This window comes from Sinohyriopsis cumingii, chromosome 6, assembly GCF_028554795.1.
Source record: "Sinohyriopsis cumingii isolate HCF-2022 chromosome 6, ASM2855479v2, whole genome shotgun sequence".
NCBI classification, from domain to species: domain Eukaryota; kingdom Metazoa; phylum Mollusca; class Bivalvia; order Unionida; family Unionidae; genus Sinohyriopsis; species Sinohyriopsis cumingii.
This window is the reverse complement of record NC_142966.1, coordinates 73,393,558-73,421,286: the sequence shown is the minus strand read 5'-3', so window position 1 is coordinate 73,421,286 and position 27,729 is coordinate 73,393,558. Positions and strand designations below refer to the sequence as shown.

Sequence of the window (27,729 nt, the reverse complement as noted above, 5' to 3'; positions counted from 1 at the left end):
TCTTTCTCAGAGTAAAAATTAGTAAATTTAGTAAAGGTCATCCCTAGACTATGTGATATTTATCATGTGCCAATTGGTACCAGACTTCTTTTTTTCCAGAAGAATGAACTTTTGGCCCTCACCTAGGAATCTGTTTTAAGTTTTAATTAGTCATATAACTGATAGTTTGATAAAGGATTGTCTGGTGGGCTTAAAACATTTGACACATTAAGTTGTATTATGTTTTGTCTAGTTTGGGCTGAATTTTGTCTTAAAAAATTATTGAATTCAAGTGATTCTTTTCTTTGGAAATACAAAAGTGCTCTGACAAAATTCTTGGATAAAGACATTCACTGGAATTATACTGAATTCAAAACTGGAATGATATTTTCTATGATTCATCAAGTGACTGTTGACACATCTGCACTTCGTATGATATTACAGACATTACCTTCAATATTGGATCTCTTCGGGACTTGAACTGAGTTTCATTCAAGACTTTTTATTCCTAGGACTTATGTTTTTAAATCTTGGATTACAATTTAGATTTAATTTGCAATACCGTAAGTTCTTTTTTTCTCATTTTTCACTTTGTATTCTTGGGAAATAAATTATTTGTTAAATTTTACAAAGGTTGTTGTCTTCACTCTTTTCTGTTACTTATTTTAAGAGCATATACTTGTAAAAGCTTTGTGTTTACTGAGACCGACACATAACGACAGCATATGCATTTTACAGTATTCCAGATTGCATATTCTGCTGGATAGTTAATATTTTCCAAGCAATACACCTTTGGAATGATTGCATTCCAGTACCATTGAACATTTTAAACGTCTGTGTAAACTTTATCTAATTGATTAATTTTTCCAGTACCCACTGTTTTCTCTCATGTGGTGGTGGCTGAGTCAGGATAATAAAATCTAATAAGCAACCAATCATATTTTGGAGTTATGGTAATATAAATTTGTAAATCAGGCCTTTGCAAATAAGCCGGTTTTTTATTCTTTAAAGGATTATGAAATGGGTTTGCAAGCTTAAATAAAATATCTTCCAACATGGTATCAGCCCAAATAAGCTTGTATGACCCATTATAAAGAACTTCACCATCTTGAGCAACCACATCAGACTTGGTGGACTGCTCGTAAATTACAGCAATTGTGTTTGCTTCATTGTATTTGGCTAATGCTTCTGAGGATTTCTCCCAGAGCTTGTGCTCCTCCAATTCAGAAGTGTTGTACATTTTATAGTCGATTGTTATATGCCATTGTTATATGAATACTGCAAGTATTTCTCTGATTGAGTGGCTCATTACTACATTCTTTATCACTGGTGACATATTCAGTACACATTTCAATGTCTTCATCAATGGATATGCTGACTGATCACTTGTCTAACATCAGCAACATGACGTTTTCTTGGACTCTGTAACACATTGACTTTTCATGCCTTTTATTATGAGCTTAAGTGAGTCTATGTCATTGTTCATCCAAAAGAATCCAGAACACAATTTGTTTTATGAAGATGCTTTGGCTATGTATTTGAAAAATCATACCTCTTTTGAGGCTCAGTGACAGATCTATATGATACTCTTAAGCAAAATGACAATATAATCTTTTCTTTGACATGATAAATACTGCATTTTTTTAGCAGTGTACTTTTCCACATTAGATATGCTCATAAATCCTTTCAAATTACTGCATTGGGTTACTGCATTGTGAGTCAGTGTTTCTTAGAGATTAAAAACATCGGCTGATTCTAAGCTGTTTCTTAGGGTCAACAGTCATGTGAAGTCAGTGTCAGCTATGGCGGTTTGAATTTCCTAGCATGCCAATCCACAGATTGAAAGGCTCAGAGGTTGTTTAAAACCAAATTATGTCTAAGAGAATTATGTGTGACTCAGTTATAATTGACAGTAACCTTACATCATCAAATTAACTTTCATTTTCATGTACAACCATTTTTCTAAGCTTGACATTTCTTCAGTTATTAAAGAAAAATATTTTTTTTCTGTGATTCAAACCAAGAATGTCTTGATCAGGAGTATGACATGGTAACTGATTAGTCCATATAGAACTCTTTAATGAGTAAATGAAAAGCTCTTTAATGAGTAAATGAAAAGCTGTTGAACTTAACCAAAACCAAATGTACATGTGTACCACTTCTATTGTAGTCAATGTGAAAAACTGTCCAATTTTTAATTCCGGTCACTGCCATCTCTCTTCTGTCTATGTGGGTTCAAGTCTTGGGTTCGATCAGTGTGGGTATGTGAAAAAGCTTGCCAGTATCTTCCCGTGGGTCAGCGGATCTTACCTGGGTTTTTCTTTTTCTTCTTCCACCAGTTATATTGGCTGCCATGAATATCCTATCATGTGCTGAGAAATAGTGTTAAACCCACAACAACAAGAACAACAACTATGCCATGGCTTATTATATACATGTATCCATACATGGTCCTTTGCAATCATAAGCAAATACTTTTTGGTCTCGAATATTGATAGCACTTCTGCTGACAATAATTTGATGTGTTTTTTTTTCACATTGATGGTTACCAATTTGACCGGCTCTTGTATAAACAAAAGTAATGTTAAATTCTGCTTTGAAAATAATAGGCATGTTGGAATACTCTATTTCATGGTTAAGTCAAGAAATCACTATTCCTTCCTTGAGAATATAAAGGCATACAGAAATGAATACAACTTTATACAAGAGCTGGTACTGCCTCACTGACATATAACACAGAGCAAGAGATGCTTTTATCTAGCTCTATTGATTGGGCTGCTAGCAGTCTGCCAGTGTCTAGCAGAGGCTGTACTGACAAAATAGACTTATGGGTCTACACTGATTATGTGTGTAATACAATTACAATATTAGTGGTTGGTGTGTTGATCATGTGGACATTATGCAAATCTTGATCATGGACGAGGACGTGAACATGTATATGGATGTACTTGTGCATTTATTTGTTGAGGTTCTCCTTTCATACTCATGTCCGTACTTGTGTATATACTTGTCACATCGACAGAGCTTGTGCTACAATCGCAGAGACATATATAGTAGTATGATAATAGCTATTTGATTTAGGAAGCCCTCATGGCTTTATTCTCAATGAGACACCCTTGCACATGCATGTGCAAAAATTTTCAAGGTGAGAAAATATAGAAGGCTTTGACATAGATAAGTACCAGTAGTCCCAAAATAATCCAAATCCCTTTTTTTTTACACTACTCAAGGTCACAGTGAACACAAGGACTAACTCCAGTTTTCCATGACATACTTTTATCAGCGTTTCCCTATCAGAGACCTCCAAATTTTTTATTTGCCCTCCAGTTCTTACAACAAGGTTTTTTTTTTTACTCAGTCTGACCCTGAGTTCTGACATCAAGGTAACTCACAGTATTGCACCCCCAGGGGAATCACTGTTTTATCATACTTTATAGGGCAGGTTGCCCTTGGGAATAATATGAAGCTGGTTAATTGCAGAACCTGAAGGGGATGGTTTGGGTAATTGTGATGCAAGGATGATAGGCACTTTGTCTATCACTTGTAGTGTTCTTGTTTAATTACTTTAAAAATCTTTTTGTCATGGCTCTAGAATTTTCCAGGTAGTCACCAATTTTACACTTGCAAAAACATTTGACAATTTTTTTTTTTGTATTTGACCTAAAATCTGGATTTCTACACTCCTGGTCTTGATCATATTTAGCTCTAATCTTAACCATGAATTACAAGAATATTATTGTATTATTCCCTCTTTCTTGTAACTGCTTTTCTTTACAAATATTCATTCATCAATTTTGATACTAAATTGCATATTGCTGCGAGATTCTTCTGTCAGGTATTTAATCAATTTTGTTATTAATTCTAAAAAAAATGTTATATTATTGGTCATGATTCATTTTGCACCAAAACTTGGTAGACAAACCTTGAATATTTAAATTGTAAGATTTCTTGGTCTAATTATTGAAATGATTTAACATATAAAAGTTTTGACAGCCTTTGTGCAATTTTACCTGTGCCTTGTGCCAACACATATTTTAGAAAGTACCTGGCACATTCTGTTTCCTTAAGATTTCACATAGGCTAGATATTTATGAGTCAGAAAGTACATGACAGACTATCTGTGTGTGTGTCTGGTTTGGCTTCTCTTTTTGGGCGAGTTTTGAAACCACTGTTATCTGAGGGATTCACATTATCTCAGTTGGTACAGCATCTTACTCATAATCCAATGGTCAGCTGCTTCTTTGTATCCTTGGGAAAGGCATTTGGCTCCCATTTCCTTGGCATGATATATTCAGTAAGCCATTAAAACCAACTTCAACCAACATATTTATCGATTGCTCAAGTAATTATCATGATTTGGGAAACTCAAGGAAGATTTCTTTTAGCAGAAAGAAAATATGTTGAAGATTTTGAAAGTCACTGCCATACTTATATCAGTGGCTCTGTTTACCTGCAGATTTGGTGGAACACATTATCTGAAGTCAGATCTCTGATAATGACTAGGTGTCTCAGCCTTGCCAGCCTAAAGAGGATCATAACAGTCAAGACATTGAAGAACATAATAAACATTCATTAGCTTTCTTATTATTTTTATGTCGTATCAAAATAATTTATTGTAATAATTACAAAAAAGTAGTGAAAATTTGCTGTTGTTTGTTTAGGTGACCATTATAATTAGATTATATAAATATTCACGGTGAGGTGGTACTTAATACTATACAAATTTAGAGTTTTTAAAATTACTACTAATTTTGAATTAATTGACTGCTGTTGATATTCCTTGTAGCAGAAACAGAATTCAGGATCAGATGAGACCAGTCCCAGAATTCAGTCCCATCCTGTGGAAGAGTCTGCACAATCTGAAGCAGACAACAGGCCCAAGTTTCCAGAACATGTCTCATTGCCTAATCGGATTGCAACTTTTAGTCATGGCTGGCCTCCATATCTGGATCAGACTCCACAGCAAATGGCAGAAGCTGGATTTTTTTTCACAGGTGATTTAAATTTGCTTTCCTGTAATAGATTTTGACTGCATACCGTAATGGAGATAATAGCAATTTTTTTATGTTACTGGTATTCTGGCCAAGTCCATGTTATTGAGAAGCAAGACATAGCGTCATTGTCAACAGCTTGTGAAGCTTTTGGCTAAAGTTTTTTTGTTGCCTTTATTCCCTAAACTTATGGGAGGAATCATTATGAAGCCAAGTTAATTGATTCTGCAAAATGCACAGTTGCTCCTTTTACCTAGGGTCAAGACTACAGTCATAAGAACTTTTTATGTTAAGGTTTTCTTTCAGGTGTTGTTATTTTTGTTTATATTTCCTAAACCCTGTGATCAATTTCACATCATACTTTGTTTGAATCATTATGTAGCTGAGACAGTCATTCTTTGTTGCGCTAGCTCATCCATATGACTTTAGAGTTAAGGATATAGAGAAAATTTACATAGAAGTTTTGGGCAATGTTAATTATATTTCCTAAACTCCTTGATGGATTTTCTTCATACCTGGGATGAATTATTGTGAAGCTAAGATAAATCCTTGCTTGACATAGTTGTTTTTTACCTTTGACCTTGGGTTCAGGGTCAAGGTATTAAAACAATTGTTCAGTGTGGATGTGATTAAAGTTTTATCATTTACTTATATTTCCAAAATGCTTGATTATGCTTGTTTATACACAAGATATATCATTATGAAGTTAAAACAATTCATTCTATATCACACACACTCAGTCTTTTAATCTTGGGGTCAAGAGTGCACATTTTACATTAGTGGTTTAATCATGGGGTCAGCATGCAGTTCCTGGCCATTTTGTTATTGTTTTTGTGGTACAGCATTGCATGGAGAAATGTAAAACTGATTGGTACATTTGTCTTGATCCAAGGGTTTTGCTAGCAAAAAATAGGTCATGGTGACACTCTTTTTACACTTGAATGATTACACCGAGTTCAGCATTTAGCTCTATTTCTTTGATACTGTTGCTTTTCCAGTCATGAAAGTTAATATGAATTTTTCTTTTCAAAAAGTAATATTTATTATGCCTTTTAAAACTAGATCATGGTGACCACATTTCTTGCACATATGACTGTAAGATGACTGGGAATGATACCTGAAAACTAAAATTTGACTAATTTTACAGTATGTAGTGTTTGCATTTTGTTTCATTTGCACTGTTGGTACCTTAGTCTCGAATATGTATAAAGAAATTTTCTGCTGCAGTCGACAATCTTCATATCAGTATTGTATTCAAAATATTAAGAAGAAACAACAGTAAATATATTTTAATCAGTCTTCTTACATGCTTTATGCTTTATAACTTTTAACTTACCTTGTGCACATGTTTCAACCTTTGGAGAAGCATTTGATTTGAGAAAAAAGCTAACAGAAACTAAGAGATAAAAGTATTAAGTAAAATTTTATTGTTTAACATGCCTGAACATTGCTAAGTTATCAAATAAAGGATGTCGTAACTAATATCAAAATAAGTAGATGTATTGATCTTTACAAGTAAAGTATAACAAGGATTTAACATTTTATTTTTGGTTATGTTACAATAGAATTCATCATGTAGGAAAAATAAAGCATACAATTGAATCTACAAGTAAACATACAACAGAGTCTATGTGTAGTGCATTTCTTTGCACATGCACACACTTTATATAACTCGTATTATTGATAAAATAAGCTGAAGGCCGAAATATATTTAAGATTTAGTGCAGTCATCTTTCCTACAGTTTAAACAATATTAACTTCAATAGAGAAAATATTGGCCTGTACTGTACCATACTTCTGTGGAGTACACAAGAAAAGGATTGTTTTCAAATGTCCTATAAAATATACACTGTGTATGTCATATAAGTAATGTGTATATGATACTTCATTTTCTCCCATACTATTGTTTTAAAAAAATATAGATTGTTTGCAGCATTGATGACTGTTAAAGTTGTAAAAATAATCTTTAATAATAATCCTTTTTAATCCTTTTTTCTGTGAACCTTGTTTTCACTATATTTGCATTTAATACTTTGTGTATGTATACACAAGTGAGAATGAAATGATATGGTGGAATTTATGTTTCATTTTCCTATGCAGTTACACATAGTAGATCAGATGTATTAACACAAATGACCAATTTTATTAATATTGAAACCTCTTTACATTCATCACAATTTTAATTTTTGTTTTCTTTCCTATATCATTTCCACTGATGATCTGTGAATAAAACAGTACTTATTTAGTCAGTGTTAACCAGGGCTGAATTATTTAAAAAATGACTTAGATGAAAAATATGTGTGTACACGTGTGTGTCTGTGGCTGTGTGTGCACATTTGCATATTTGATGTAGATTTTGAAAGTGTTATAGAATGTTTCAGTATATTATGTATCACCTGTTCGAGTGAGTATTCTGTTGAAATCAAAATGAAGTGCCTGCAGAATGAATCACATGAGGAATATATATATATATATATATATATATATATAAACTTTTTCAGTGCCACGAGTATATTTGTCTGATGTGGCTTTGAAGTTGTTACAGGTAACATCTACATCTTAGCATATGTGTGTATTTGCAAGAGGGGGGAAGGGAGATACATTATACATCACATTTATGATGCCATTATATATTTTTCTGATTAACCACATCCCATGGCTATAAATTTCCCGTTGTTTTTAGTTATTATTTTAGGCTGGGCCAGAGTTAAATTCTATATAATTTACTGCAATATAATAGTTTATCAAATATTGGGAGGTCTAACAATGAATTCTGCAACCAGAATTTTAAAAAAAAATGAAACATGATGTGAAATAAAATAAGAAATGAAAATGAGAATTTGTGACTAAGTGAATGAATTATGAAGTTATGGAGTGGGTATTTTAAATATTTAAACTTAATGTTCTGTTTTTACTAATTTAAGCAAAAATCACTAGTCTGCAGTAACAACAAATATTACATTTGCTTTGGTTTCAGATTCATATACCAATACATTTACTTTTGTTACGTCAGAGATTTTTTTAAAACAACAAGTGAATATTGGCATTCATTTTCAGATCTAGGAGTCCCAGCATCGTTGGTTCTTTTTAAAAAACATTTCTATTGAGATAAAGCTGGAAGATACATGCATGTCATACATATATCACAATGCAATATTTTGATCATAAGACAGCATATTTAAAGTTATATGTAAAATGTAAGGATGTAAGGAGAAGATGAACAAAAGGAAGGTAGTGAAGAAGAGAAAAAATGGAAAATAGAAATATAATTATTGTATACATATATATTGTTAGATAACATATCCATGCAAATGGAAAATATTAGCATTTCTAAAGAAACAAATACAAAAGCAGTCTTCCTGAGTGGAGCAGAAAGAAAGAGATGGATATTGAAGTGTTATGTAAATATTGAACTTTGGCTGTTTCCTCCTCCCCTCATTTTCGTTGTACTCCCCCCTTATTTTTATGAAAAGGGGTGGGGGGAATCTCCCCTTATGGTAACATCCTGAGAGCATCTCTGTATAAAGCACCAGCAAGATTATTGTAAGTTATGTTCATGATTGTAATTAACCTGACCAGATATGCTTTTCTCATTGTATATTCCTCATATTCACACTCATTTGGTACACCTTTCCGGTGGCCTAGTGGTTAGAGCGTCCACTTCGAATGCAGGAGGTCGTGGGTTTGAACCCCGGCTGAATCATAACAAAGATTTTTAAAAATGTTACTAACAGCTGCCTTGCTAGGCACTCAGCATTAAGGCTAGGCACTCAGCTTTAAGAGGTTAGTGTTAGGACTGGTCTGACAGGTGTCAGGATAAAGTGACTGGGTGGGATATGATGCCACATGTCTGTGGCATGTTGGCCCAGTGCTTGACATCACTATAAACTATCACATTGCAGACATCGTATTGATGTGACTGACAAATTGTTAAAGCTACATTGAAGATCCAAATCATACATATTCATTTGGTACTATTTGTAGAAATTGGTCCTTAAAGTATTTAATTCAGCTGGCATCTTAAAGTACCCAACATGCTTCTCAAAATAAGAATTTAGGAAGAATTGAAATACATGTGAAGAAAGTGTTCAAAGAGTTGAAATACATTTGTGTAAGTATCCTTTACAGATACATAAAGAAGAAATAATTTAACTCCTTTACACAATTTATTTGCTAACAATAAAATTTCTGGTTAATTAAAAATTTATGATCAACAAGATGTATATTCTTCAGACGTTTATGAATATGTGTGTATGTCTGCATTGCCAAGAAATTAAGGATAAATATTGTAAAAAGGGCATCTTTCATTTTGAGGGACAAACAGTAACACCAATATTTTTAGTGAATACGAAACCCAGAATCATATTGGCCAATAATGTTAAGTAATATTTAAAATACACAGTTTTTATTTTATCAGAGATTGTGACATTTCGCACTTTTTTCAGCATTCATTCTTTCATTGGCAATTTGTAATTCTTACAAAAGATGCAAAGCATTTACAAAGGAAGTGTGCTGGTCTTTTGATTGACTGGTTTCAATTTTGCGATATAATTTTTTTTTTAAATCTGACCTTACTCCCTTAGTTTGTAAAGGCAAACTTGGCATTGTTCACAATATTTTGATGAGTTGCCAATTTGAAAAATACGACCTTATTCCTTTAACATGTAGTTGTTGTTGTTGTTGTTTTTATTATAGGGTTTAATGCCATTTTTTAGCACAAGGTAGGGTATACATGGTGACCAGTATAAATGGTGGCGGAAGAACCCGGGTAAACTCAAGAAAGAACCACTGACCCACGAGACCTTGAGCATGTAAAACAGCACTGGTTTGTTTTCCCCAGTGTCTGGCTGTACATGTTATGAGGTTTCCTGGGAAACCTTGGACAGATGTTCCTAGGAAAACCCTCAGAGTATTGGTTGCTGACTTTCCAAGGTAATAGTCCAAGGACAAATTTTTTTTATACCAATGTCCAAGGTTTTTATTCTCAAATGTCTGAGGTTGACCTTGGACTTCCAAGGTTTTTTATAACCAATACTCATAGGTTTCCTAGGAATCCTCGGACATGTCCATGGTTTCCAAGCATTCTGAGAATTCCTCGGACATATGGATTTTTAACATAGCTTTAACAATTTTTCAGTCACATCACTATGATGTCTGCAGTGTGGCAGTTTATAGTGATGTCTAGCACTGGGGTATCATGCCAAAGACATGGAGCATGATGTCCCACCCAGACACATTATCCAGACACCAGGCCAACCAGTCCTAACACTAACCTCTTAATGCTGCGTCCTAGCGAGGCAGCTGTTAGTACCGTATTTTACAAGTCTTTGGTAAGACTCGGCCTGGGTTCAAACCTGCGACCACCTGTATCCAAGGCAGACACTCTAACCACTAGGCCACCTGAGCGGTTTATGATTATGCTATTGATAACAAAATTCACTGTATAGTAGTCCCAAAATTGAGTCATAATCTTCACATACTTTTTATATGAAGAAAAGTAGCTCATTTTACATTTCAAGCAAAAACAGTGTGCTTCTACTATGTTGTTTCGATCTTTATTTAATCCCTTGCTTTGTCCTTATCTGCTGCAAAAATGAAAGGTATTTTTATCATTATATCTGATATTTCATACTAATTTCATTTCAAACTATAAACAAATATTTAGGTAACAAAATGTATAAGTTGTTCTCACCTGTGCCACATGTCCTGTGTTGCCATCGATGGCAACAGTCACATTCCACAGCTTGTTGACGAGTTGTCACCTCCTTGGTGCAGGGAATACATGGATAATGCATTGTTGAAATATACGAGATACAGACACACAGTATAACACTATAAATCTACAACATTATAACTCATAAATGATAAATGTGCATTCGTTTGGTTCTTTATGTATATATAGGCCTGTGCTAAACACACATTACTCTAACAATGAATTCGAAGGAAGAATCAATTAAAAGATGTAGAAACAATTACTATAGCCCCTTTGAAGTACATCCATGAAGCCTGAGTGAAACACATGTCACAGTATTAAGGGTCCTTGATTTTCTACTCTATTTGCTGATTAATAAAATACCAAACAGATCGTCTAACAAAACAAGTAAGTATCAAAATCAAGTAGAAAATCAAGGACCCTGATACCGTGACCTGGTAATACTCCCCACCTGATATCCATGTCTACTAAACAGTATAAAATTCCCAAACCAAATAAGGAGTTATTTAAAAACAGTTTCCAGTACTCTGGAACTCTGCTCTGGAATAGTATTCCAGTTGAGATTAGAAATGCCCACTCTATTTCCTTCTTCCATACCCAATATATCCAGTGGCTTCAGAGTTGCAGCTAAAATAAAAAAAAATTCCTTTGTATGAGGGCCTCAAGGTAGATTAGTTCTTAGCTAATTGTGTTACCCTCTTTAAATAAGGTCATTATTATTATTATTATTATTATTATTATAAAGCGGACATTATCAGTGTTTTTAAGACAAGCAAGGTCAAGAAGCAGAATTCATTTACAAGTACATTTGAAGAAAGAAAGAAATTGGAGAAGTAGTTCAGAGATACCTCCTCCACAGATAAGCTTGCCATGTATTTGCAGTTGGGAAACTATTTGTGTCCAAAGGAAATATAGAGGGAAGAGTTTGTCTTCAGGTGTTAGAATTTAGGTGTATAAATTAAAATCTTTATGAACTACAAGTACACTAACACAAGCATGTGTTTTCTACTTGATCTTTTACTCAAAGTGAAAAAATTTCAAATTTATGTCATCAGTAACTTTGGAAGTCATTTTTCTTGTTATTTAAACATCAAAAGCCTAATTTCTTTGTAAAGTTTAATATTTTTAAAATCCCCATAAAATGGATTATATATATTTCAGATATGGAATCAATGTTGTTCAAGCAGAGTACAACCCCTTTTTGTTGTCAGAAAACATAATCAAGTGTTTGGTGCATTCTTCCCAAATCATTTTAAAAGGGATTAACTTCCATGTAACTGTGCTATTATCAGCTGTCATATTCACAATGATAATTAAAAATAGTGCCATGCCAATCATGCATGCAATTTTTTTCCAGACACATTTGTATATTTATAATTATTATTATTGTAACTAATGTCACAAATAAACAGTGCCATGCAATTTTTCAGAAATTATTTTTACACTAATACTGTAATAGTTTATGATCCTTCTAAACTGGTACTTTAAATTATTATTCCTGTAACTAACACACAAACACAAATTTTAATAAAGATGTCATGTGACCCATTAAACATTGAAGACTTTACTTTATATTCAGTTGTTAGAAAATATATTTTTACAGTTGTCCTGTGTGGTTACAGGGCATTAGAACTGGGACCACTGTGTTACACTAAGATGAATGTATGAAGTTGTTAAAAGTGTATGAATACCAAGAATTTTTCTAACGGGGGGATTCCAGCATGTATATAGGTTTTGGTTCTTCACCTCATATTTTTATCTTAATGTAAATAAGATGTGAAACCAAAATATGCGATCCTGTTTGGCACCATGTTGCCTGAAATGAAAGGGGATACTGTAAAATCCATATCAGTCAATCAGCATTGATTAAGTCAATTTTTTAATTCAAATCCTAGACTTGTTAGTTGTTTTGGTAATGATAAACTTTATTCATTTTTATAAACTGTAAAAATACATTCTGAATAAATATATAGAAATCTCTAAGTGCACAGTTAAAACAGACCATGTCCATTTCCTAGCTAAATATTTTCTAGGTCTACATTTCTGAGTTGTGTCAAAACTAAAAAATTCTCATGTCCAAGGTTTTGTCCAAGGTATTTCCTACAAATCTTTTAATGTCTGAGATAATGTCAGAGGTGTGCTTACAGAACCTTGGACAAAATAACAGCATTGTCCGAGGTTTCCCAGGTTTTCGTAGAAAAACCATGGAAAAACATTGGATGTCAAAGGTTTTAGGTCAAGATTTCAAGTATAACCTAGGAAAATGTACAGCTGGGTGGACAGTCTGCAGCACTATTGCTGTTTTTCTTTGCAAAGTCTATAACTAGTGGGCCATTAGTTTGATACTTGTTCAATGCCATGTTGAGTCCCATTGTTCATACTGCGCAACTGACACCTGTTCAGTTACAGCAATCCTTTGATGTGATTTCAAAGACTGTATGATAAAAAGTGTCTCTTACCAACCCCAAGTTCAACCGCTACATTAATAATGGCCCAAGTTTATGAATAGTCAGTTTTCTATCAATTACAGTGTACTTGTCACTTACATATCATACATCATGAATTGCTTAACTTGGTTACTTTCACCAATATGGGAAAGAGAAAATGTAATGCATTTGATGGAACATTTAAGTTAAAGGTTATAGACTTTGCAGTGAAAAACAATATTAGTGCTGCAGAACATGAATTTTGGTGTGTCAGAGAAACAGGTGACTGGCACAAGAAAAAGTCAGTTCTAGTTGATAGTGCCTGACGTCTGAAAAAAGTTTGGATAATGGAAAGTCCTTAAGCAGATTGGGAGTTTGATTTCAATGAATGGATTCTAAAGCAGTGTGTTTTGGGCATATTTTTGATGCAGTCTTTGAAACAGACATTGTGGTGACATCAAAGATACCAAGCTGTGATCCCTGGTGGCACCATGTCGATACTACATCTATTGAATGTTTTCCTAAATTCACTTGAGCTACAGTCTCAAATATTATTTGCAATGCTGAGCTGAATGAATATAGGACAGCATTATCATGGTCTTAGCATGCATTCTGTTATGGCATCCTAAGTGTAATCCAACTATTGTTTTTATTTGATAGTGTCATATCCCATTTAAATTGTTCTTATTTTTATAGCTGTGTTTGCTATTTTTTGAAGCCTCTGGCATCCAGGCATCCAAATTCTTGAATATGATGGTGTTGGGGAATCAGAAGTAGCCATTGTCATCAGACATCATATACAGTCTTTTTATTTTTAGTTATATGCATCCAGTGAACAGGGATTAAATCTGAGTTATTTATCTTTTCACATCACTCTGATTTTTGAGTAGGCATCAGAAACAATCCACTGTTATTGATTGTTCATTTGGTTTTTAATGTTTTTGTCGATTAAATTTACTTTGTGTACCTAAAAATCCAACTGGCCAACAGACTGTATACTCATATTTTGCCCCAGTCCACCTTGAAATATAATTTGGCTGGCATTAGGCTGGTGGTAATGTCACATGTTGATTATGGGCCAGTGTGAGCAAGTATATGGAATGCAAAATGTGCATTCCATATATTTATTTTCCCTTGCAGTAAATATTGTCAAAAGGAAGAAAGTGCTCTATCTGTCCTTCGTTCAATATCAGCTGTACTTTTTTTAAGCTGTAATAATCATAAATCAGAAGAGCCTATGAGATGGTCTGCTATCTGTCCATCATTCATCTGTATTACTTAGAGGATTACATGAAACTTTATGAACACATTTATGCTATGGTATATTTGGTCCTCATTGAAAATGAGGCTGCTCAGACATCCAACGCCATCTTGAAAATTTTGTTGCTACTTTTTACAATGGAAGGAAATATTGAAATAGGGTTTTCTTCTAATGATGTCAAGTTGGTCCCCAATAAAATTGGTACTGATCTTACATCCAAGTTTGGACACCACAACAGCTAATTTGAAAATCTCATCTTAGCTTCAGAATATAAGAGATGGTTTAAAAACTTGGAAGTTAAAATTAAGAAATGGTCTCATCGTGATGTCTTAAAAATTTCTTTTTGGCAAGTAGAATGTCAGCCTCTTTGAACAACTTGCATTTCAAAATCTTTTGAAATGTCTGTATTTCCTCTTTGAACAACTTGCATTTCAAAATCTTTTGAAATGTCTGTATTTCCTCTTTGAACAACTTGCATTTCAAAATCTTTTGAAATGTCTGTATTTCCTCTTTGCATAGGTATAAGTAGACTTGTTTCATAATTTAGCAAATGACATTGAGTATATGCATCTTGATTGTTGCCTTGGTTTAAAGTCAAAAGTTCAGAGAAGTTATTTAGAAACACTTTTATGTAATGTATGATTAACGTTTCGGAAATTGCTCTATCTCTTGTTGATGTGCATTTTCACTAAGGACATATAGTGTTGCATTTATGTCACCGTTGGGAGGTATTCATGTACCTTTGAATACATTTCATGTATATCAGTTTTCATGAAACATCAGTCCACCCATTGTTAAGATAAATTTCAAGTGATGATTTGAGTTACAAGTGAAAACTTAGGGACAAAGTAAATTAATATATATTATCACAATGTCCATGTGCCTAATCATTACATTTGTCTTCATTGAGGTATAAGCAACATTTTATTAAATTTGTATGCAACTTGGGAACTTCACATGTCAGTGTCTTTGAAGTTTTGTCATAAATAGAATCTTGAATCTATGTTCAGTAGACACTGAATTTATAAACCACATTGTGTTATGTATGTTTCTATTGTGTGTTTAACTTTTGTCCATGATTGTAGATAGCAAGGGTCATTTGTAAGCAACATGTTACATTGCTAACCTTTATCTGTGATTGTGGATTATACTTAAAGATAATTATTATTTTGTAAACAAGATGTTTACATTTATTTGAGTTCAGGACATTGTTTTTTCCTTTGGAAATTCAATTGTCAACCTGCTTTTTTTGTCTTGTTTGAATTTTAAAAATGACTTGTTTACTAATAATGGAGTTTAAGGTCTAGCCTTATTTACAAAATTTACCATGTTCTAGAAGTGAGCTTGTTTACAAATTTGTCTTATTTTTTTATATATGTTTATGATCAGCAAAATTATTCATTCCTATTGTAATACATCTTTGTGGTATCACTTTTATTTGTGCTCAGATATAATTTGAGGGGAAGTATTTAAATCATTCATTGGAATTACTACAGTGCTCATTGACTGGATTACCCCATTTTGAGATTATTGAGAAATCATTCCAAGACATTCTGGATTAGATCATTGTGATACATCAAGTCTATTGGTACATCAGCACATTAAAGATTCTTGGAGTTCGTTCTGAACATTCTATTCTTTTGGATTTGTGATTGAATATTTTGGATTATTTGGGATTTAATTTACAGTACTGTTAAGTTCCTCTAAAATTTTCATTTTATAAATAAGAGAATTTAATTATTTGTTGATTTACTAAGCTTGTTGGTTTTGCTTCTTTCTGTTACTTAAGTCCATAGAGTTGTAACATTTTAACAATAAAATGCATTACAGGTTGTAGGCAGCATACATAGTGACCCCTCACCATAGTTTGCCTCTGTACATGTATTTGTGTTGCTTATTTTAAATAATTATCAGTATAACATGGATCCTTTTGTAAAGCAGGTATGGTAAAGGATCCATTATGGTGTTTGTTGGTAATAATATGAATAATGTACTCCAGTACAATGTGATATCAGCGATGGTGTACATCAGTGTGGTCATGTAGGCATGTTTAGTAATTTTCTAATAAAATAATAATTGTCGTTATGCAATTTAATATAAATATAATTTTACCAAAATCTGTCCATTCCCGATTGTTGCACCTTAGCTGTCCTCACAAAACTTCCACATGAATATTACCAATCACTGAAGTTTTACGGTACCAACCTGGCACTAAACTGACTTATGAAAAGAGGTTGTATAAACATTCTTCTTTATGTGGCACTTCCACTTCATTGTGACATCATACATGTAGCATGTGACATGTAAACCAGTTTACACTGGATCACACCTCTTGATTTAAAACTGACTATTACTTTTTAGTTGGAAAAGTTTATCTAAATGAAGTTTATGCATTTCTTCATTTTAACATTTTTCAAACTACTTTTTATTGGCACTGTATAGCCATTTATGTGCTGAGGGTCATTAAATTCTAATGCATATGCATACTGATTTTGTCAAATATGTTTCCATAAAGGTTTGTATAATCAAATTCTCAAGAAAGGCACCTATTCAGGGGTCCCTCAAGGCTCAGTTTTGGGCCCTCTCCTCTTCCTTATCTATATCAATGATCTGCCATTAAATAATGAATCCACAAATACAGATTTGTTTGCAGATGATGCAACCTTGTATACATCTAGTTCTGATACTGAAGTTATCCAAATGAGATTAAACTCAGATCTTGTTAGAGTCCAAAACTGGGCACAACAAAATAGGATGGTAATAAATGAAGGTAAAACAAAATGTATGATTTTCGGGACATCACATAAGCTACACAAGTCAGGGAACCCAGAACTATCTCTTGCAATAAATAATCATCCATTAGAAAATGTCAAACATGAAAAGCTTGTAGGTTTTACCGTAGATAATAATTTCTTATGGAATGACTATATTGATAAGCTTTGTAAAACACTGTCATCCAAAATTGCCCTACTCAGCAGAATCAAGAAATATTTACCTATGGGAACTTGAAATCTATACTACAATTCATATATTCTTCCAACAATGGATTATTGTTCAAATGTATGGGGAAACTGTGCTAAATCTGAGCTTGACAGGATTTATAAACTTCAGAAACGAGCAGCACACATAATTTTAGATGCATCTATTGATCATCCCTCAAAAGCATTATTTACAGAACTCAAATGGTTCACAATATATGACAGGATAGATTTTCACAAGACAGTTCTTTTATATAAATGTCTACATGGAACTGCACCAGAGTATCTTCAGGACTTGTTCAGGCCTTTTTCAACACAATACCAGTTGAGATCAATATCACATGGAAACCTAGCACCAAAACCAAAAACAGAGCAATTTAAAAAGAGCTTCCAATACTCTGGTACAGTTCTGTGGAACAAGCTTCCACTACATGTAAAATCTGCTGAAAATATTAGAGTATTTAAGAAGAGATATCATGAGCATGTATGTGCTTCTAATAGATAATGTAATTTAGTATTTTAATACTAAACATGTTAAAATAAACAGTAATTATTGCTATCTTCATATAATGTGCATTGTTATATTCTGCTTAAGAGCGCCTCAAAGGAGAATAGTCCTTGACTAATGAGTCACCCTCTATAAATAAAGCATTATTATTATTATTATTATTATTATTATTATTATTATAGCTGAAATAATCAGTACTGCATGCCTGCATAACCTGTATTATTGTATTTTCTGGCCCTTGTCTATGTGGAGTATAAGAAAAATTTGCAGATTTTGTCAATTTTCCATTTTTCGTCTGCACATAAGTCAATACTGAGCATAAGACGAGGCCAGATCAATACCTCTGCTTTTGCCTTTCTACAGTTAATTCCGTTCAGCATCACAAATTGTTTCCTATCTGCAACTCAGTAAATTTTCGGTCAATATCATCAAATATAAGTAAATGTACCCAATTCCTGTCACGCCAATTTAAATGAATTAGGTACTTTACTTACAGTTAAGGATGCTGACCTGAAAATTTACCTAGTTACAGTCAGGATAAACTTTGCTTTGCCATGTTGAATGAAACTATAGTAACTTCCAGTCTCATGGGTATTACTAATGGTATTACTGTCCGCTGTTTCAGATTATCATCAGTAAGGAAGTTGCATCACTGATGCTAAAATGCATTTTCCAGTTTCTTTTAAAGACAGAGAGAGAGTGAAGCATTATTCTTCTTGAACTTTATGATCGAAATAAAATTTGCCCCGATATGAGAAAGAGAGAGGACCTTCTTCTTGCTATTTTCTACCTTACTGCCTGTTTAGATGAAGCCTTTCTCAAAGAGAGAAAACAGTAAATTAAATAGTAAATGGAAACTATTAAAATACATACCATACTCATTCAGTTTCAAAGTTTAAATAGTCACAATATTTCTATCCATACAGACTCCATATAGGTTAAATCCCAAGAATGACCATTTAGCATGCTGCATAATTTTCTTTGCAAGTACAATGACCTCTCCATTCACAGCAAACAAGATTCTTCATTGAGTGAGACTCTGTGCATATACACCTCCTGTACTTAGACAGCATTTGGCTTTGATCTTTGCTCATGTTTGTTGTTGGTTTAAGTGGCTCTGACAGTTCTGTCAGCAAGTACAAAAGGTGTCACTAGTTGAGTAAGCACCTAACATTTTCTGGCATTACATGGTACCATATTCACAGTACCCTATGGGTAGCCTCTATTCCCTATTGGTAACCACACTAATTTGATCTGGTCTTCTGAATCTTGCTCTCATACCGGTGTTATCTGGAAATGACCTGATCACAGCTGTAGCACATTCCAGACATGTTTGCAAATTTCTTCCGTGACAAAGTACAAACCATTAGAGATAAGCTTGACACCACAATTTCAGTTGACTCGTCGTCACCATACAGTTGGGATACAGAATTTCAGCAGCAACCATTAGCAGCATTTGAACCTGTCTCTATGGATTTCATACGTACAATCCTGATGAAGAGTGCACCAAAGTCATGCGAACTTGATCCAATCCCAACATCACTGCAGCTTGAGTGCTTAGATCCAGTATTGCCTTCACTAACTGATGTTATTAATACCTCTCTCTCATCCAGGGAATTCCCATCATTTTTCAAGACTGCCATTGTAAAGCCTCTGCTGAAGAAACCAACACTAGACCATAACGATCTAAAGAACTACCGCCCAGTTTCTAGTCTCCCATTCATATCAAAAATCTTAATAAAGTTGTTCTATCCCAGCTTGTATCTCATCTGAATTCAAACAGTCTTTTTAGCAATGTACAATCTGCATATCGCCCTTGCTACAGTACTGAAACTACTCTTCTAAAAGTAGTTAATGACATTCTCTCTGCTTTGGATAGTGCAAGGATTACAGGCCTCACCCTCCTTGATTTGTCTGCAGCATTTGACACAATAGACCATGATATATTACTTCACTGTCTCCAGCATGTATTTGGCATTCATGATACATCCTTACTGTGGTTAAAGTCATACTTGGTCAACAGGACACAAATTGTGTCTGCAAATGGAATACACTCCAGCCCAGTTGATCTATGTTGTGGTGTTCCACAGGGGTCTGTTCTTGGGCCTGTTCTATTCATTCTATACACTCAGCTGCTCTCAAGTGTAATAGATCATCATCCAGTGTCTCACCAATTGTACACTGATGACACCCAAATATACAAATCTAGCCACCCAACTGAGTTGATGCTACCATCCAAGGTGTAGAGAGGTGCATTTCTGATGTGAAATCATGGATGACATGTAACAGGCTGCAGATGAATGATGATAAAACTGAGGCCATTCTGATCACAACACAAAGACTTTCTCATTCACATCCTTTACCTCAAACAATAAATATCAGCAACACCAACATTAAATTCACACAATCAGTTCAAAACCTAGGTGTTACTCTGGACAGTACTCTCACATTGCACCAACATGTCATGAACATATGCAAGGCTGCATATCTTGAGCTGAGAAGCATCAGCTCAGTTCGCAAATATCTTTCAGCTGATGCCATTAAAACACTTGTGTGTTCATTAGTACTTTCAAGACTGGACTATTGTAACTCAATTCTGTCTGGTTCATCTCAATATCTATTCCAGAAACTTCAAAAAAGTTCAAAACACAGCTGCTCAGTTCATACTTAGAGTACCATGATCAGAGCACACTCCCTGCTGCTCTGTACCCATACTGGCTATCCATTTGATCCAGAATCAAACACAAATTTGTTCTCCGTGCTATGTTTCACTGACGGACTCCAGTCCAACATACCTCTCCGACCTCACCCATGCGTACACACCAGCAAGATACTTACACTTCTCTTGTGACAATAGTATACTCATTATTCCCACTATGAAAACAAAGTCATATGGACAACGTTCTTTTGCATACCAGGGCCCAGCAATGTGGAATGAATTGCCCACTGAACTTAGACACAAAGACACAGTGATCCCATTCAAGAGTGCTCTTAAAACTCACTTATTTCGACTGCAAGAACAAACTTAAAGACCTAATAATGTTCCCTACTTCAAATATTTTCAGCATGTTTTTTATGTTCTCTAATTTCATGGTGGCTTTTTTTGTAATCATTTCATTATATATGTTTTTTATGTTATAGGTGTTGTCTAATGTTTAAAAGCGCTTAGAGCTTCTAAAGATTAGGCGCTATACAAAGTCCTCACTATTATTATTATTCATATTATTATATAAATAACACTGCAAAAGCCATGTGGTTTGACAATGGATACCATAACTAAAACTATAAGGAATCATTTACTCAGTAGTATTAATTGATAATGGATTATAGTATAGCCGTTGTACATGAGTAAGATCAGAATCATCAGGTAACTAAACAATACAGATTACAATTGTCCTAAAACATCTCTCTCCCTGGGCATATTTTATTTGATCACAAGGTGCAAGAGGAAAATTGCAATGGAATATCTGTCTTTGTCATGGTTATTAATTTTCTAGCTTGTATGTTCTAATACACATATGTAATCAGATTTAAAGCAAGTATATTATTTGGTGCATGCTGCTTTAGTGCAATTCCATCTGATGTAAGTGAAGTTAATGTTCATGACAGTGTAAATATTTTAAATCGATCTCAATGTCAGGTCCTATTTTTTTTTTCATATGCAATCTCTTTCTCCAAATGATAATTATTTTTATACATAAGTTTGGAGAAAAAACATTTTATGTATGAAAAATTACATGACATATGGTAAAGCAATTTAAATGACATTATCCATATATAGGATAAAGCTGAGACTTTCTGGTAAAAAAGTATTGACTTATAGGCCAGCAAGGGCGGTACTTGTACTCCAAGCACAATACATTTTAACAACTACTTTGAATAGTATTATAGTGAGTGATCAGACTTAATGAACACTTTTGCAAGGTCCTCTGTATAAACACATTGCTGTGGACTTAGTTGTACATGTACAATTATTTATTTACAGGTAATCAGGACTACACTAGATGTTACCAATGTGGTGGTGGTCTTCGAAATTGGGAGCCTGGAGATAACCCCTGGATTGAACACTGTAGATGGTATCCTACATGTCCTCATGTTGAAAAAGGCAAAGGCCAGAGATTTATCAATGCTGTATTAAAAAAACAGGCTGAATTGGTATGAAAGCACATGTAAAGGCAGTCAAATGTATTAGAGTATGCAACAGAGTTACATTTTAGCTATTCCAGAATTAAATTGGGTTGGTGGTTCTAGGCAGACATTTAAGCAATGAGTTTACCACCCATTTTAACTGGACTGATCAGCCTAGATCAGAGCAGCCTGAATTATTTCTACCATCTATATTTTTAAAACAAAAAAAGAAGTGCTTTCCAAACTGAATAGCACTTTGTATTTTGCTTATTTTTTGTGATAAAAGGAAACTTTCTGATATAAACTTTGTCATTTGTTGTGAATTTTGAGCAGCAAAATATTGCAGGCAGTAATGGTGAAAGTTTTAATTTTGTTTCTATTTTATAAATAATGATCTTGTATGTATATGGCATCAGATAATAAAAACAGTTTGTCATTTAAAAGATTGAGAAGTCAATCATAAATAAAAACTGAAGATGAAATCTAATGCAAGTCCAGGTTGGAGAAAGTAGGGGCATTTGACGTCTGCTGCTGTACATCAATACGTCTGTTACAAATTCATTTTAGGATGAAAGCACAAAACTATTACAGCAATGAAATATTTTACATTGTTATGGTTAATATCTGATTAGATTTTCTCATAAATAAGGCTATTATAATGAATTTATCTCCCTTTGTAACTTACAACACTTTAAGCTTAAGGCTATTTATAATGAATTTATCTCCCTTTGTAACTTACAAAACTTAAATCTTAAGGCTATTTATAATGAATTTATGTAACTTACAAAACTTTAAGCTTAAGGCTATTTATAATGAATTTATGGCCCTTTGTGACTTACAAAACTTTAAGCCTGACTGCACAAAGTACTTAAATCACAAAAATTTGAAGGCAGAGTTATTAAAGTTGATACCCCTTTTAAAAGTCATATGTTAACCTAGTTAGATTTTCAAATGAAAGCACTATTTTGAACATTTTTTAAGTTATGACCCTTTAAGGCTTAGAATTTTCCATGTTTAAACAGGACCCATTTCAGTATGAATGAACAAAAGCGGTTTCATGTTAGAGTCATGAAATTTTTCATACTCTTGATTGTCTTATTTAGATGACCCGATTACATTTCAAATTTGTAGTAGTATTTTTTACAAATGCAAGACTTCGAGACTTAGGATGAGATTTTTATTTGGGACCACTCGAGAGCTTTCTAATGCCTAATTTCCAGAATCTTCCTACATCCAGGAGTGGGTACATTTACATACATAGATCTGACAAATTGTTCTCTTTTTCTGCTTTGGAATATGATTGGAAGGTTGCTGATGACTTTTAAAGCAGTGAGCACATTCCAATCTCTCTACAGAACATTAATTCTACCATTGATGAGCCAATTAAAGAATGATGACTGGGCCAAGTTTGAAACACTTTGCAAAACTTGACTTAACAGAGATACCTTTTTAAACATCAATGATCCTATTCAACATTTTATGTCTCGTTTATTTGAGATTGCACAAGAATCCATCCCAGAGTCTTCATCTAACTCTAAAAGAACCCCAAAACCATGGTTCACTAAAAAATGTAATGAAGCCATTAGATAACATTGAGAAACGTTAACAATCATCTGACGCCTGAAAACTTAAGTAGGTACAACATATTCTGGGCTAAAGCTTGCCTTACAATTAAAGAATATAAAAGAGCTTCATGGAAAAACTATGTTTCTATTTTGTACTTTAAAGAAAGTATGGGACACAATCTGCAAAATAAATGGTAAGGGAAACGACTTTTTTCAACGTCTAAAATTAAACCAACAAAAAAAAATTAAACTCTGAACATGATATAGTAAATTTTAAGGTTTTCTAAAAATTAATCATCATCTAGTTATTCAGCATGATTTCAAAGGCAAAAGTCAAAAAGAGAAGATAACATTTAAAATTAGCATCAAATAACTGTATTCACTTCTGGAACTTATGTAAGCCTTGAACAAAACCCATGATACATCCACTGGGCCTGATGAGATACACTACCAGATTTTGAAACACCTACTGGAACTCTAGTTAATTGCTCTTTTGGAAATTTCAGTGATTTATGGACCACTGTCAATAGGCTACAGTAATACCTGTTCCCAAACCAGGTAAATATAGCAGAGTCCTGTCAACTACCTTCCCATTGACTTGACAAGCTGTGTCTGTAAAATGATGGAACAAATAATTGGAGACTAAAAGTTGAATATCCCCTTTCCAAAATGGCTTAAAATATGGTTGTAGTTAATCATTGGGTTAGACTTGAAATGTTCATTTGTGATGCAGTTGTCAAGAAAGACCATTAGTAGCTGTTGTCATCGATTTTGAAAAGGTGCATGATACAATATGGAAGTATGGACTATTGAATGACCTACACAATATGGCTCTAAAAGGCAATCTATCCACTTTTATATTGAACTTTTCTTTCAATAGCAAATTCAAGGCATCATTAGGCTCCAATCTCTATGATATATTTGAACAAGAGATGGGTATGACCCTGGATAGTATTTCATCTGTTACACTTTTAAATATCAAAATTAAAAATGTTACAAAGTGTTTCGCTTCTGGTGTGGATTTTCCCTATATGTTGATGATTTACTAATATTTTATCAATCAAAAAACATGCATACAATTGAAAAACTATTGCAACCCCATTCACCATCAGGCAATATGACTCACTTTGGGAGCATTTAGGATATCCCCATTTGAAGCCTTTTGGCTGAAGCGAATGAACCACCTCTATCACATTTCAGAGGACTATTATCTGTTCAATATGCGTAAAATTAAGACTGAGCCCTGTAAACCCTGCTTTTGCATCTGTTTTCAAACCCAAATACAAAACATTATACCAAAATAAAACAAATGCCATACCTACCTTTGGCATTAGAATATCATCCAGTCTTCACAGTACAAATATTAACCCTTCAAAAATCCAAAAGTCTTTTGTTTCTGTAACACCTTCCAGCCTTTGTAAACAACCAAAAGTACTTTTTACACTGCATGAAGAAAAAAATAATCCTTCCATTTTTCATAACGCGTATAAGAAGGTTCCCTTCAAATTTAAGAACTACACAAGCATTTACACTGATTGCTCGAAGAATGATGAAATGGCTGCTGCAGACTTCATTAATGGAAATCACTACAAAAGTTCGTTTACGAGATGGTGCATCCATATTAGCAACCAAAATCAGGGCAACAGACCATACCCTGACATATATCAAAACCAAACATATTTTAAACTCTATTATTTTCTCTGATTATTTATCAGTATTTCAGTCACTTCAAAGTAGGAAGTTGGAGACCAATGATCTCGGCAAACAAACTGAACTGTGTACCTCTCACAATATTGTCTACTGTTGGTTACCCAGCCATGTCAGTATTAGACCGCTCCAGTGGCCTAGTGGTTAGAGCATCCACCTCAGATGCGGGAGGTCATGGATATGATCCCCAGCTGAGTCATACCAAAGACATACAAATGGTACTAATAGTTGCCTCGCTTGGTGATCAGCATTAAGAGGTTAGTGTTAGGACTGGTTGGCCTGCTGTCAGGCTAATGTGACTGGGTGGGACATCATGCTACATGTCTGCGGCATGATCCCAGTGCTAGATTTCACTATAAACTGCCACACTGCAGATATCATAGCGATATGACTGAAAAATTGTTAAAGCTACATTAAAAATCCAAATCACTCACTCATGTCTGTATTAAAGGTAATGAAAAAGCAAAAATAGCCCAATCTCTCCGACCATCTGATTTTCAAATGCCATACAGTGATTTTAAACCTGGCTTAAAAAGTCCTTATTTAGTAAGTGGCAGCCATAATGCTGTCAGTAACAAGTTCCATGTGAGAAAACCTAGCTTAGGAGAATAGACTCTGTCCTATAGAACCATCTATAGGGATGAGGTAGTTATTGCAAGAATTAGAATTGGTCATAATTATAGAACCCACTCCTACATATTAAAGGGCAAAGACCCACCTGAGTGCATTTCTCTCACTGAGCCCTTCACTATGAAGCACTTTATGGTAGATTGCTTCGATCTCCAACCTACACGCCATCGTTACTACAATGTTCAGCACATGAAGGAACTTTCTGATATGGCAAATGGCTTGTTTTTTTAAAATGTTTTGAAGGAAGTTAACAATTATTCTAAAATATAGATTGTGTGCAAACCTATATCCTTTGAGTATTTTTAACCAACATTTGTTCTGTTAATCACCCGAATTTATCTTTTATTATCTATTTTACACTTTATACACACCATTTGCACATCTCCTTGATCAGGAACCTTCATATATTTTCACCATATCATTGTTGTTTTTGTACTTTCATTGTTTGTTGGCAATAAACCTCACTGATATGTACTTTCTTATCATGTAACTGATTTGTGGTGTTTTATAGCCTTAAAGTACTGGTGCCCCATAAAATCCATGATAACCAGCCAACCAGAATCTTCTAACACATATGGATTACTTACTATTACTCCTGTTGTGTTTAATTGTGCACACCAGTTTAATAATAGTGCTTCATTGATCTGGTTATAGAACCTGGACTACACATCAGAAACTGCATGCAAACTTGTTGACCACAATGAAGAACAATGAACATCAGTTTTTATGTCTTGATACATTCTAGTCCTCTAAATAGATTTAAGTGTGTGAGTGTGCATTCGTATAATGTTATAACTCTTGGTCTTAAAAATTGTCACAGTAAGGAAGTGAAACCAACAGTTTAATTACAATTCACCAATTTATTTCTGTAAAATACAATGTAGTATTATAACGACTCTTTAAGTATTTCGAATTAATTTCCAAATAATCCTAAATGTCATGTCACATTGTATAAGAATATAGAATGTTCCAAATAATCCTAAATGTCATGTCACATTGTATAAGAATATAGAATGTTCCAAATGAATTCCAGTTGTCTTGAATATCCTGATATACCATTAATGCAGTCTGGAATGGCTTTGAATGAATTCTCAAATGTCCACAGTAATGTATTATTTCGAAGTCAGTGAGCTCTTTAGTAATTCCTATAAATGATTTAAATAAATAATTATTCTCAAATTATTCGTGAAATCAGCAGCACAACTGTAAACTCAATAGTTTCCCAGAGACTGATCTTAAACAGGAGTGAATCTGTTTACCTGTGTCACTATCTAGACATATCTTACTTGAACTACAACATACAATAATGAATTGTTCCAATGGGAAAATCCATTTAATTGTAAGCAAGTCTAGGCCTTGAATTTAAAATCTTGTTTACAACCTACAATCATGGATAAGTCAGGTATTCAAAAAAATCCACAACCCTCCATCACAGACAAAAGTCAAGCACATAAAAATAGATTATAGAATAAATTGATAAGTTTTGTTTCAAGCTAATTTTTACAGCTCAAGGGAGGCAACTCAAATTTAAGTAACTGATTAGGCCTATAGTAGTTATTCCCCTTGGAAATTGTTCCCCAAATGGCAATATTTTAAATCAAAGTAGAAAATGCTAGGTATCAGTGTCAATATAAATTGTCTAGCAACATAATAAAGTAATAAAAGCTTGGAATAAAATTATAAAGGTTATTTAAATCAGCATGTTAATGATATTAAAATGGACCATGAATACCAGCATCTTTTGAGTTAAGTATTTCCATTTGATCTTGTGTAGCTTAGTATCATATAACCTCCAAATCCTGTGCTTTCATTAATTGGATTGATTGATTGATACTGACAAATA

General features: G+C 33.7%; 1 protein-coding gene across 4 annotated transcripts in view; it reads left to right on the top strand.

The window, feature by feature from the left end:
• The window catches only part of LOC149797204 (baculoviral IAP repeat-containing protein 2-like), a 162,783-nt gene that overhangs the window by 29,426 nt on the left and 105,628 nt on the right, over positions 1 to 27,729 (top strand). For all 4 annotated transcript variants that reach the window (XM_089961892.1, XM_089961894.1, XM_089961891.1 and 1 more), the window contains 2 exons: positions 4,766 to 4,973; positions 21,842 to 22,011. In XM_089961892.1, coding sequence (XP_089818018.1) covers positions 4,766 to 4,973; positions 21,842 to 22,011 — 378 coding nt within the window. The remainder of the gene's footprint in view (positions 1 to 4,765; positions 4,974 to 21,841; positions 22,012 to 27,729) is intronic.